Source organism: Bison bison, unplaced genomic scaffold, assembly GCF_000754665.1.
Source record: "Bison bison bison isolate TAMUID 2011002044 unplaced genomic scaffold, Bison_UMD1.0 scf7180017864384, whole genome shotgun sequence".
In the NCBI taxonomy this organism is placed as follows: Eukaryota; Metazoa; Chordata; class Mammalia; order Artiodactyla; family Bovidae; genus Bison; species Bison bison.
In genome coordinates this window covers 17,520,048-17,533,873 of record NW_011494956.1, presented here as the reverse complement: position 1 = coordinate 17,533,873, position 13,826 = coordinate 17,520,048, and the positions used below count along the sequence as shown (strand labels likewise).

The 13,826-nt window shown below is 47.6% G+C and overlaps 1 protein-coding gene across 1 annotated transcript in view; it reads right to left on the bottom strand.

The window, feature by feature from the left end:
• Window positions 1-13,826, bottom strand: part of RAB6B (RAB6B, member RAS oncogene family) — a 59,252-nt gene that overhangs the window by 10,177 nt on the left and 35,249 nt on the right. Inside the window, exons 3-4 of the mRNA XM_010858283.1 lie at window positions 1,640-1,693; window positions 1,337-1,442 (exon numbers count right to left, since the gene is read on the bottom strand). Of these exons, the coding sequence (XP_010856585.1) occupies window positions 1,337-1,442; window positions 1,640-1,693 (160 nt within the window). The remainder of the gene's footprint in view (window positions 1-1,336; window positions 1,443-1,639; window positions 1,694-13,826) is intronic.

The window sequence follows — 13,826 nt, the reverse complement described above, 5'->3', positions numbered from 1 at the left end:
TGGGTGTATTTTGGAACTGTGCTGCGGGCCCCCGAAACCCCTCACATTGCTGAGCCACTCACTGGGGGGAGGTCATGGCACCTGAAAGACCACTGGGTCATGATTCGCTCCATGAACTAGTGGTTTTCGGGCCCATCTGAGAGTCAGATCTGACTTTGCAGCTCAGAGCAGAGTGAGGTATGAGTGCAGTGGGCTTGGCTGAGCTGGAAACACTGTGATGCTGTGTGTGGGAGAGACCATGGCAGCCCTGGGGCAGGAGGGCCCTGCAGGGTGGCCTCCGACTGACAGGAGCTCACAGGGGTTTCCGAACAGTACCCACAGGCCCTGCAAGTAAGGGGAGTGCGAAGTGGGCCCAGGAGCAGACAAAAGCCAGGAGAGGCCAGTGTTTTCAGGGCAGTCCCCTCCTCAGTCAGAAGCTGAGACAGGCTCCCAGAGGAACAGCCATAGTGTGATGCCCACCACTCAGCAACCTGCAGGCCCAAGGGGAGGCGAAGCTCCCTGTCCTGGGAACCTGGGCTTCCCACAGGCATCAGGGGCCCAGGCCTCCTCAGGGCCCTGCTTCCATGCTCTCAGGTGTGCAAGGAGCATGTGGTCAGGGAGACGGTGGGAGTAGGAGGTGGGGAGGGCTAGAGGCAGCAGGCTGGGGCATCCTCTCACCATAAGCTTGACTGCTGCCCAAGGGTTTGCGAGGTGTGTGCCATGACACCTGCCTGGGGAGTGGGGCTCTGCACCGGGCCCTAGCCCTCACCCCCAGCACACAAGTCTCCCTCAGAGTTGTGTGTCTCTCTCTAGAACAGCTGATTTGGTCAGAACAGCCACAGGGCATGAGATGGACAGCCCACCCACGGCCCCCAGGGACCTACTGGGCCGCCCCGCCCAGAGAGCCCTGTAAGGAGCTGGGGTGCTGCTAATAGAACCACGGTTGCCAGGCCAAGGCTGGTCCACGGACCAGCATCTTTTCACACCTGCACGTGTACACACACACACCATACGAAGAAGTTGCTCCCTAGGGGTCTTTCTGACAGCCAGGGCCCAGGATGGTGCTGAGGGGCAGGAGAAGGGCCAGCCCTGTGAGCATCTGCTCTGCTCCACACACAGGCCTCTGCTCTGAACAGGGCCATCCTGGTCCAGTATGCCGTGGCTGGTGCAGGATGGGGGAAGGCTCAAAAGCAACTCACTCTCCACTCTGAACACCTGCCTCTCTGCAGTCAGAGGACAAGCACACACACGTGTATATGCACACACACACACACAGGCTGCACCCTGGCTGGGGCCGCATCTGGCCTCTGGAGCCCTGTGAGCTGTCCCCTGCCCAACACCCAGGCCCCATACTCACTTGTAATGTCGTACACCACCACGGCCACGGTGGAGTCCCGGATATAGCTGGGGATCAGGCTGCGGAACCTCTCCTGGCCGGCTGTGTCCCAGAGCTGCAGTCGCACCTGTCACAGGGTGGGCAGGAGGTTCAGGGCATGGTGAGGTCCTCAGGGTGGGAGCGGGGGGCTGGGGGGAAGTTCTGCGGTGCTGGCACTGCCAGCTCTGGGCAGGTATGGGCTCTTAGTGGTGCCCAGTACAGGCCCCAGGTGATAGGTCCCAGGGAGCCCTCCCTGTCCTCCCAGGTCTCCAGTCAGGCACTCACCGTACGATCCTCCAAGTACATGGTTTTTGACAAGAAGTCAATCCCAATAGTTGCCTGTTAGAGAAGAGGATAGAACAGTCAAAACTGAAAGGTCTCAGGCAGGAGGGCAAAAGCTGAGTCATCCAGGCAGGGACACAGCCAGCAAAAGGGGTCGTCAGCCAGGCCAAGCCTTGGGTGGGTTCTATTTTGCTGTCCCACACCCCAACTCAACAGTGAATCCTCTCGTCCCTCTCAGAGGAAATGAGATAAATAAGGATGAGGACAGGTTGTTTTTTAAGAGAGTGACACATTCTTTGGAGAGGAAGAGAAAAGTGCTTCAGAAAAAGGATAAGAGAACAGGGGAGGAAGCTTGCTTGGGAACAAGGCCACTGGATCTCCTGCCCAACTCAGGTGGGGGCCTGGAGGAGCAGGAGCTGCGTGGTCTCCCTGTCCCAGCCTGCTTGTGCCCTGACCACCTCCTTGCCTCCCAGCCTCCCCTGCAAAAGCCTCTCTCCTCAGACCTGGACTTCAGGTGCCTGGCTTGGGCTCACTGCTGCCCAGGTGGGTGGGGGTGGAACGGGAGCAGGGCAGCTTGCCGGCGTGGGGACAGAGAGCAGCTGGCTTCCCACAGGAGCATCACATCCAGCCACAGCAGCATCTTGCTGGGAAACCCCACTGGCTCTTTTCTACCCAAACCAACACACTGGAAGTCAACTGTCTGTGTCACGCCTGTGCTTCCACTCTCCTAGCATCAGGTGAGGCCACTGGACCAGAGGGAAGGACCCAGCACTCAACTGCTGTATGGCCTGAAACAGGCCACCCAGGCTTTACGGGCCTCACCAGCACTCAGTGTTTGTGACAGGAGCCAAGATGCTGTCAACGTGGAACAGTCACCGCCACGCAATTAATAACAAGGAAGACTCAGACAGCGTGAATGTCGGGGCACCGGTGAAGTACAGTGTGGTCCACCCATATGACGAAAGCTTGGCATTCATTAAAAATCACGTTCTTGAAAAGTATTTAAGGATTTCAGGAAACAGTCATTAAGTAAAAGAAAGCAGATTACAAAACATCAGCTTGATTAACTGAAGTAGAGATATAAGCATTTTTCTTGTTTTCCTAGATGCGGAAGTGAAGGCACGACACACTAAGGCCTTAACAGTAGCAGAGTCCAAGTACTGACGCTATGGGTGATTTCTGTTTGTTTGTTTCCTTCATTATACTTGTCTCCATTTTCTACAATGAACATATAATAGTTCTAAAAGCAAAATTTAAAGTATTGTTTTAAAAATATAAGGTTAAAAAAAATAAGCTTAGTTGAATGGAAAATTGACTTCTGGCTACAAAAACCACAACCAAAGAAACCCAAGGAAATAGAAAAGCCCAGGTCTGCAGGCCCCCAGCTGACTGCAAGCAGGTGTGTGTATACCTCCGACTCCCTCCCATTTCACAAAGGAGTTAAGGTGACTGTGTCCTCCTGGGAGCTTGCTTTAGTGCAAAGACAGGGAGTGTCAAGGAATCACACAATCCTAGAACATTCATGCTAAACAAATACCTTAGACACAACTCAGTCCTCTACTCTGGAGACCAGGAAAGTTAAAGCCCATGCCTACTGTGACTCTGCCAACCAATGGCACAGGTAAGAGGATCGGCATAAAATCTTGGCATCACTTGGGCACTTTCAACCCCAGCTTTGTACACCTTTCCAGCATGGTGTAGCTGCTGGCGAATGTGGAATTGACGAGCTGCTTGTGGAATGAGCTTTGTTCCTTAACAGCTACATTAGGTCCGTTTTATTAGTATATGTTAGAGCAATGATCCTTGTCTGCTGATGCCCACAAAGAGAAATGGACAGAGCAGTTGGACATCCCTCAACTCCAGTGCTCAGTGGGCTCCCCAGCGCCTGCCAAGCTCCTTCCATAAAGTGACCCTTGAGCTAAAAACCAGGTTCATGACTTCAAGATTGGTGACAGGGACCGGTGGCTGTCCCCAAAATGAAGTCTCCCTTCATACAGTATTAGGGCTCCAAACATAAAAATGAACTCATAGCTGCAGCTGGGTGGCTAAGTTCTGGTCAATGGGATGTGAAGGTGACACGTGTACCTTCTGAGATGGGTCCCTCGTGGGGAGGCGGGATGGACCCATAGCTGCCCCTTGCCCTTTCCCACTGCTTGGAATAAAGACAGGTGATAGTAAGTCATACTGGCCCATCTAGATGAGAGTGACAGAGTAGTGATGACTGGTGAACAAGACAGAGGAAGCCTGAGTTCCTGCCCTGTAGAGCTTGTCTCTGCAGCCTGAGACTCTTAGACTATTGTGTGACAGAGAACTGAACTATCTTGCCTAAGCCACAGTTATTTGGGGTTTCTTTTTAACATGCCTTAGCTCTGACCTAATGAATAGAGCAAAGAACCACAGAGAAACATGCCCCTAAAAGGTTGGCAGCATGGATGGTGATGGTGATGGTGATGTTCCTGATGATAATGTAACAACGATACCATTTCAGCTCATATGTGCTTCCATGGAGGACAGAGAAGTCACCAGATGACACGACAAGGATTGTGCCATGTGGGTCAGGCCCTAGTAAGCCTGATCAATGGCCTCCATAATCATAAAAGCCATCTACTGAACACTCACATACTTTACTACCCCTAACAACAGTCTGACCAAGTCAGCAGTAATGATGAGTCAGGCTAAAAGGACCAACTTCCTACCTCTCTGGCTCTCTCCCACCTTTAGTCCCACTTTCATGCTTCTTTTCATATCAGAGAAATATCTGGTTCCTTAACTGCCCACTCTCTTAGACCTCTTCTGGCCACACTTTCCACCCAACCAGGCTGCGGAGCCACTGCAACAAGACCTTCCTGCAACCTGGTGCCAAAGCACGTGTCCTTGGACACAGCTGAGCCATCAGCTCTGCTCAAAAACGTCTCCCTAAATTCTGCTTCTGATGATGATTAAATAGCTTGTTTTAAACTAACCCACCCAAGCTGCTGCTGCTGCTGCTAAGTCGCTTCAGTCGTGTCCAACTCTGTGCGACCCCATAGACGGCAGCCCACCAGGCTCCCCCGTCCCTGGGATTCTCCAGGCAAGAACACTGGAGTGGGTTGCCATTTCTTTCTCCAATGCATGAAAGTGAAAAGTGAAAGTGAAGTTGCTCAGTCGTGTCCGACTCTCAGCGACCCCATGGACTGCAGCCTACCAGGCTCCTCCACCCATGGGATTTTCCAGGCAAGAGTACTGGAGTGGGGTGCCATTCATTGCCTTTTCTGAACACACCCAAGACAACTATTATAAACCCTGGACAAGTACAAGAAATAATTTGCAATCACTGAAAATTCAGTGACCAAAACAGGCAGACAAATAGAGGGGTTATAATCTCTAAAGGAAACAAAGAAAACAAAGTGAGATCCTATGCTTAACCAGTTTTTCCCCTGAGGTAGCTTTCTAGTCCTACCAAGTTAGAAGGACTTGGTAACACCTCAGGCTTTTCATTAGAACCCCAGAAGGGTCAGCTTTAGGAGAAAGGGCATCATCTCAGAAATAAGGGTTATATCAGAGGACTAAGGGAAAAACAAAGAGAGACCTATCTTATAAAAAACTTTAAACGTGGTAAGTGAACCCTTCAAAAAAAATTAGTTGCACATAATTTAATGCCCTGCTGCTACTGCTAATTTAATGCCCTACTGAAATAAAATTCAATACTTTTCAGAGGAAGGTAATAGAATTCAAGAATCTAAAACTTATTATTCACAATGTCCACTACACTATGAGAAAGGATTAGACATGAAGAAGCAGGAGATTTAAGCCAATAATTGAAGGTAAAAAAAAACCAATAGAAACATATCCAGATGACCCAGACATTAGATTAACAGACAAGGACTTTAAAATAATTATTATAAATGTGCTAAAAATGGAGAGGAAAAAGATGAATATAATGGGTGAATTTCAAGAGATATAGAGAGACTAAAATAAAACCCAGAAATCTTTTTTAAAAAATATTTATTTATTTGGCTGCACCAGGTCTGAGCTGTGGCCTGTAGGATCTTTTAGTTGTGGCATATGGGATCCAGTTCCCTGACCCAGGAATTGAATCCAGGCCCCTGCACTGGGAATATGGAGTCTTAGCCACTGGACCACCAGGGAAGTCCCCAAATCCATAAATCTTAACACACACAAAAAAACACAATACCTGAAATAAAAATCCCCTGGGTGTGAATAATAGCAGCTAGGACACTTCAGAGGAAAGGGCAGTAAACTTGAAGACAGGTCAAAAGAAATTGTTCAAATTGAAGCACAGATTTTAAAAAGATAAATTAAAAATGAATAGAAGTTGAAGCACAATATAAGACCTGATAAATATATATGCATATGCACTTGGGGTTTCAGAAAGAGTAAAGGCAAAAACAAAACAAAAAAGGCATCGTAGCCAGATACTTTTTCAATTTGACTAGAAACATCAGCACACCACTTCAAGAAGTTCAGTGAACCTAAAACAGGATACAGACAAAGAAAATCACACCCATCCAAGTCGTAGTCAAATTGCTAAAAACTAAAGAGAAAGAGAAAGAAAACCTTGACAGCAGCTAGGAAACAATGACAGGAATGACGGTTGATTTCCCTTCAGAAACAATTGAAGGCAGAAGACAATGGAACAACATCTTTAAAATTCTAAAAGAAACAACCACCACCATCCCTATCATGTCAGCCCAGAATTTTGCAGCTAGTGAAGATTTCCTTCAACAGTGAGGGCAAAACAGAAACATTTTCAGATAAGGGAAAGCTGTGATGACTTGTCACCAGTGAGAAGGGAAATTTTACAGATGGAAGTTCGGATCTTTAAAGAAGGAATCTAGAAGCACCAGAAAAGGTAAGTCTGTGGGTAAATATAAACACAAGTGACTTGTCCTTGACCACCTCCTACTTCTATCCATATTAGCAATAATTCACAACATCCTCCCCTCTGCTTTGCCCCATTTCATCTTCAGTGAGACTTACTCTCAGAAGATGGCCTCAAATCTTACTTTACATTAGGTACAAACCACTTCATCACTTGCTTTTCCCCCTCTTATATAATAATAATAATTACTGTTGTCATAATGACTAAACATCTGAGTGCTTATCATGTGCCAGGCATTGTCCTAAGTGCTTTATATGTATTAATTAACTTATGTTAACTTGTTATGAGTTATATTCTTTAGTACTTGTACATTTCTGCTGAGAAAACTGAGTAAAGTTGATCCCTTAACAATGTGGGGGTTAGATTTCCACACAGTGGAAAACCTGCATATAACTCATAGTTGGCCCTTGGTATATGTACTTCGATTCCTCTGTTCAACCAACAGCAGATGGTGAAATTCTGTAGTATTTAATACTGAAAGCAATTGCATAAGAGTGCACCAGCCCAGTTCAAACTCATATTATTCAAGGGTTAACTGCATTTGAGGCATTAAATTCTTTGCCCAGCATCAACAGCTGGAAATGGAAGAACCAGGATTCAAAGGTATTTGCAAAGATGTCTGTGTGTGTCCACCTGTATTCCCATCCCTCCAGGTGCTGAGCATTTGCTCCTTCTATCAAAGCAAGCCTCTCCCTGGGTTCTCTTGCCTCTGGCCCTCTCAGCCATCAAGGATCTTTTCTCTGTCGGCAAACTTTCATTCTCTACTCACTCTTTCCTTTCATCCAAGAAACATTCTTAAAATTCTTGCATCTTTAAAAAAAAATCGGTCCCTATCACTAAGTGGCTCTCTAGCTTTCTGCCAATCTCTCACCTCCATTCCATTGGTATGCTTCTTGGGAAAGGGCCCCAAACCAGCTATCCCCACCTCTTCTCCTCCCACCCACTGCTCAGTCAAGGTGGTCTGGTTCCTGCCCCTCTGCCCACTGAGGCTGCTCTAGCTGTGGTCGCCATGGCCATTCATCTCCAAATTGTAAGGACACTCTATAGGCCAGACTCTACTAGTAATAGATGAACTTGACCCAGTGGAATAGTCCTCTTCTTTGACATTCTGGCTTCCTTTGCTTTCATGACATGACTCATTTCTGGCTCTCCCTGCCTCTCTAACGGCTGTTCCTCATTGGCCTCTTACAGGATCCTCTTCATTAAAACACTGGCATTCCCAACTGTTTTGTGTTGGGTACCTCATTTACATCCCAGTCTACATCCCAGGCCTCACCTCTGTCCTGAGCCCCAGATCCAGGTAGCCTATCACATACTGAACATGTCCATCCATGTGTCTTCTAGACCCCTCACTAAACTAGCCCACCCTCCCCTCCTGGCTTACTTCTACTTCCCCATCTCCATGTAAGGCACCTCTACCTCTGTAGGTGCCCAAGCCTCCGGAAGCCCTCCTGAGTTCTTCCCTTGTTCTCACATCTTCTTCCCTTATTCTCACAGTCCACTCCCTCACAGTAGAGAATCACTGAGCTGACACTTTGCCTCCAGAGTGTTTTCAACTGCCCGTTTCTCTCCATTCCCACCATCACTGCCCCAGTTCATTCCCACAACCTCTTTTACCTGAATAGCTGCACAGCTTCTTAACTCATCTCTCTGCCCCCAGGTGCTCCCCTGGATAATTTTTTAAATTTATTTATTTATTTTTGGCTATTCTGGGTCTTCATGGCTACATGCAGGCTTTTGCTAGCTGTGGCGAGTGGGGGCTACACTGCAGTTGCAGTGTGAGGGCTTCTCACCGTGGCATCTTCTCTTGTGGCAGAGCACGGGCTCTGGGTGCACAGGCCTCAGTAGTTGTGGCTTGTGGTCTCTAAAGTATCTGTGGTGCACGGGTTTAGCTGTTCCACAGCATGTGGAATTTTCCCAGACCAGGGATCAAACCCATGTCCCCTGCATTGGCAGGCAGACTCCTAACCACTGGACCACCAGGGAAGTCCCTCTCCTGGATAATTAATCTTTCATGTAGCACCAGCGTTATCTTCCTAAAACATAAATCTTACCATATGACTCCCCCTACTGCCTCCAGGAAACCGTACAAACGCTTGAGCTTGGCCTGCACAGGGTCTGCTCCTAGCTTCCCCTCTTTGATCTCATTCCCCGCTTGCCCAGCTTGTACTTTACACTTGAGCAATAACACTGTGGTCAGGACTCTTACACACATGTCATTTTGTGTTTCTGTACATTTGCTAATGCTGTTCCCTGCCTTTTCTAATGCTCTTTCACAAGGTTAAAACTTATTCAGAGATCAAGATCCACTCCTTTGCAAGTCATTTTCCAAGCCCTCAAGTTGGCCTCAGGGCCCCTCTTCTAACAGTTTCTCTACTAAACTGGAAAGATCTCACGTTGGTCAGTTTCTCCCACTGGCCAGTGATTTGGTAATTCTCAACATGTAGTCCATGGACCACTTGCCTCAGAATCATATCAGAAGCTTGTTAAATATGCAGGTTGCTGAATCCAGCCCAGACAGATAGAATCATAATCTCTGGGATGTCAGTCTAGGAATCAGAATTCCAGACAAGCCCTTGGATAACTCATTTGAGGAATAAAGTTTGCAAATAGCTGTGCAGACTCTGAGCTCCTGCTATAATTGGTCTGAGGAGGCTATGGTACCCAGAAGGAGGGGCAGATTCCCTGCCCGAGGTGAGAGACAAGGAGATGCCCATGCCTGCAGAAGAAGGGACTAACCATGGATGAAGAAACCAAGGCTCACTTAGGCTTGAGGTCATCCAGGTGGGGTGGTAGAGGCAGGGTTAGGGCCCAGGTTTCCCTGACTGCAAAGGAAGGAATGATGCTAAAGCTGAAATTCCAGTACTTTGGCCACCTCATGCGAAGAGTTGACTCATTGGAAAAGACTTTGATGCTGGGAGAGATTGGGGGCAGGAGGAGAAGGGGACGACAGAGGATGAGATGGCTGGATGGCATCACTGACTCGATGGACGTGAGTCTGAGTGAACTCCGGGAGTTGGTGATGGACAGGGAGGCCTGGCGTGCTGTGATTCATGGGGTTACAAAGAGTCGGACACGACTGAGTGACTGATCTGATCTGATCTGAAAGCCCCTCCTCCTGACACTTGATCTGTATTCCCTCTGCTTCCTGAAGTCCCTACATTTCTGAAGCTCTCATTGAGTGTGTGTGTGGCAGTTACACCCTGTCTGGCTCCTTAGTGTCAAAATCTGTGGTCACTGGCCATAGCTAGGCAGAGTCCACCTAAGAGGAAGTTCATTTGCATTTCAACAACAAGAAAAGCCAGCTAAGGGCAGAACAGAAACAAGAACTTTTAAGATGGCCTTGATTACCAGAAATTTTCTAGCTCCTCAGCATCATTTATTTTTCCAGACACAAGGCACAAGCAGCTGGCCCTACACTACTGCCAGCTCTAGCCCATCACTCCCAGACAGGCCAGATCTACAGGGGGAAGGCAGTAATGGTCTTCCCTGGGCAGCTCCTTTCTGGCATATGGTATAAGTGAGCAGGTAAGACTCATTCACTTATTACTCTTGAGTGCTTACTATGTGTGATTCACAGACCAAAATAGACTCTGGTCCCTGTGTATAAGGAGCTGTTCACTCTCTTGGAATGCTCTTCCACATGGTTAACACCTATTCAGGGTTCAGGCTTCAGCCTTGAATTTCCAAACTTGTGGAGGAGCTAAGATGAGCACACAGAACTAATCAGAACACAGATTAGACAAGATGGGAGGGGCTATTGTAATTGAGGGGCACCAAGAGGAGGGGGCTTCCCATGTGGCACTAGTGGTAAAGAACCCGCCTGCCAATGCAGGGGACATAAGAGATGCAGATTCAATCCCTGGGTGGGGAAGATCCCCTGGAGGAGGGCATGGCAACCCACTATAGTATTCTTGCCTGGAGAATCCCATGGACAGAGAAGCCTGGCGGGCTACAGTCCATAGAGTTGGCACAACTGAAGCAACTGAGCAGGCGTGCATGCATAAGGAGGGAGAAGTAGTGGATTGGAGGCATGGGGGAATAAATCCCAGACAGAGGGAAGAGGGGTTCTGATTTTGGCAATGGCAGAATTCCTATCAGACCAACCCTCCTGCAGACTACAATGATAAACTCTGAGCAAAATGTAACGACTACCTGAAGGCACTTACAAACAGGAGACTCTAGAGGGGAGTCAAAAACTTAAGAGAACGGCTCTGGGTGAGCCTCCTGCTTTTATGATTGTTTATTCACCCGAAGGCAGTCCCAACTGGAGCTGAGGGGTGGGGGCTAACACTTGGCAAGAAACCCATAGTCTTATTGGTTAAAAATGAAAGGACAGGTCATAAAACTATCACAGCAGCTAGAAAATGTGGAAAATCCTGGAGATGAGAAAGCCACAGACAGGGCACCCCAAATTCTGCCTGAAAATGCTACTCAAATCCCTGGCCCAAAGAGACCATAAGCAGCTTAAGACTGAAAACCAAACAGACAGGCAAACAAAGCTGAACAGAACTTTAAATTGCTGCCTACCACAGGGAGGAGAGTTGAAAATCTGGGTTCAACGAATATTATTTCAAAGGAACAAGCAGAATCCATAGTCTTAATCACAATGTGTAGTATACAACTCAAAACTACTCTAAAGTGAAAGCCATATTCAATAAAAAGAAAAAAAAAAAGAATAAATGGAGACCAACCTTGAGGTGACCCAGATGCTGAAAGCAGCAAGCATTTTTAGATAGCTAATTATGCTCAAGCATATAAAGAAATATATGCTCATAACGAACACCCAGATTTTAAAATCTCAGCAGAGAAAGAGAAACTATAAAGAAGCAAAATACAAATTTAGAACAAAAAATACAATATCTGAAGTTTTAAAATCGTGTCCAACTCTTTGAAACCCCATGGACTGAAGCCTATCAGGCACCTCCGTCCATGGGATTCTCCAGGCAGGAATACTGGAGTGGGTTGCCATTTCCTTCTCCAGGAGATCTTCCCAACCCAGGGATTGAACCCGGGTCTCCTGCATCGTAGGCAGACGCTTTACCATCTGAGCCACCAGGGAAGTCAAAATGCTTAACAGTAGACAGCAAATGACAGATGAGTCAGTGAATTTGAAAACAGATCAACAGGAATTGTTTGAAAGGATAATATGGGAACACCAGACAAAAAGAACAACTAGCTACCCACGAAGGCCATGGGCTTCCCTCATAGCTCAGTTGGAAAAGAATCTGCCTGCAATGCAGGAGACCCAGGTTCAATTCCTAGGTTGGGAAGATCCCCTGGAGAGGGAAATGGCAACCCACTCCAGTATTCTTGCCTGGAGAATCCCATGAACAGAGGAGCCTGGCAGGCCACAGTTCATGGGGTCACAAGAGTCAGACATGACTTAGTGACTAAACCACCACCACAGGCAGGCCACGTCCTTCTAAAAAGGCCCCAGAAATCTTGCTGATTCCCTGTTACGTGCCACAGCCTCCACTCCCTCCAAAGTTCAGTAGAGGTCATACAGTGTGTGTGTGCTGATGGGAACATGTGTATGAATATGTGTGAGTAGACATATGACACACAGGTGTGCATGCAACTATGTATGTGCAGGTGGAAAGAAAAAGATGTAAAAAGATTGTGAGGCATGAGTGTGAGGTGAGATGAGGAGGACATCATTTCTGCTTTGAAGGTAAAGTGAAAGTGAAAGTGAAGTCACTCAGTCATGTCCGACTCTTTGCGACCCCGTGGACTGTAGCCCCCCAGGCTCCTCTGTCCATGGGATTCTCCAGGCAAGAATACTGGAGTGGGTTGCCATTTCCTTCTCCAGGGGATCTTCCTGACCCAGGGATCAAACCCAGGTCTCCCGCGTTGCAGGCAGACACTTTAACCTCTGAGCCACCAGGGAAGCCTCCTTTATCTTGAAGGTAAAGCCCAGATCAATGATACGCACACAGCCCTGGTGATGCCAGAGGCCAAGGGACTGAGGTGACCAGGAGCCTCCATGGGGGAGGAGGACAGATTTCTGACAACAAACCTAGACGCTCTGTCAATGCCTCCTGGGGTGGAGCACAGCCAGCCCTGGAGGATCTGGCATGCAACTAGCCGAGTGCCTCATCCAAATGGGTCCTTGGTCTGTTTTCAGGGACCTCTGCCGCTACCTTAATGGGCTTGTCCTGAAATAATGACAGCCTCTTTGACCCTCAGTTTCCCATCTCTAAAATGGGGACAATCATAACTTCCTTCAAGGACTCTTGGATCAAGTGAGTTAGACTATGTGAAGGTACTCTGTACAAACAAAATGAGGACTGACCAACCGATGGTAGGATTTCCAAAAGAAGCTGTAGAAGAAACCCACCCACTCAACCTACAGGAGACCCTCCAATAATGTTTCTCAGGCTGGTTTTGTGGAACATAGCCTCCTGAGAGAGGCCATCTACAAGGATGAAAGTGAACTGTGATCAAGTGTTTCTAGGAAAGGTTTCATGTTCCAGCCTGTAATGGGAGGCCATAAAGCACAGTGACATAGTAAAGGCTCTGAGAAGTCCTGCACGGAAGAATCAGGAACGATTTCATGTAATCTGACGTTTCCCAAACTCTTGGTCCCGGGAACCTTGATGCTTATAACTGCTGTTCACATCCCAGTAAATGAGTGTTCACAGAGCCTCAGGAAAGGCTGGCCTTCAGAGAAATGAGTTCCAAAGGAACCACAGCATTCATTCTCTGTATTCTGTTTCCTCTTATGAAGTAGGCAGTGAATTATTCTTGCTGGAAACTATTCCACAAAGATGTAAAGAGGATATCAAGATAACAAGAGCAGCAGGCCTGCCTCTGGGGACTCTCCATGACCCCCACGATCCTTCCCTCCCTTCCCCTCCTTGGCTGTGCGGGGTGAGCCTCCTCTACTGCCTGATGCCCTTCCAAGGAAGCCAGACTGCATCCTGCTGTGGTTAGATCACCCCAAACCTGGCAGTGCTTATTTATTCCTTTAATATTGCCAACTGTACTGCTTATGAAAAATGGCAGGCACTTCATCTTATACAAAAAAGGAGGGACCTTAACAAGGTGGATTTCATAGTTGCATCACGTTTATCTTCTTCCGCAGGTATGTTAACTAGTGTTAACAGGGCTCAGACACACAGTGAAGAATGATGGCACATTATACTTCTCCCTCTGCACAAAAGCTCCCATTGGCCCAGCACATGCCCGAGGAAAGAGATGTTTCCTGAGGCACTTGTTGACATCGTTTTTGCTATGTGCATTTATTATGAAATGTAATTTTGCATCCACTTTCTGACAAGACACAGTAATAAAGTCTGTGGTAGA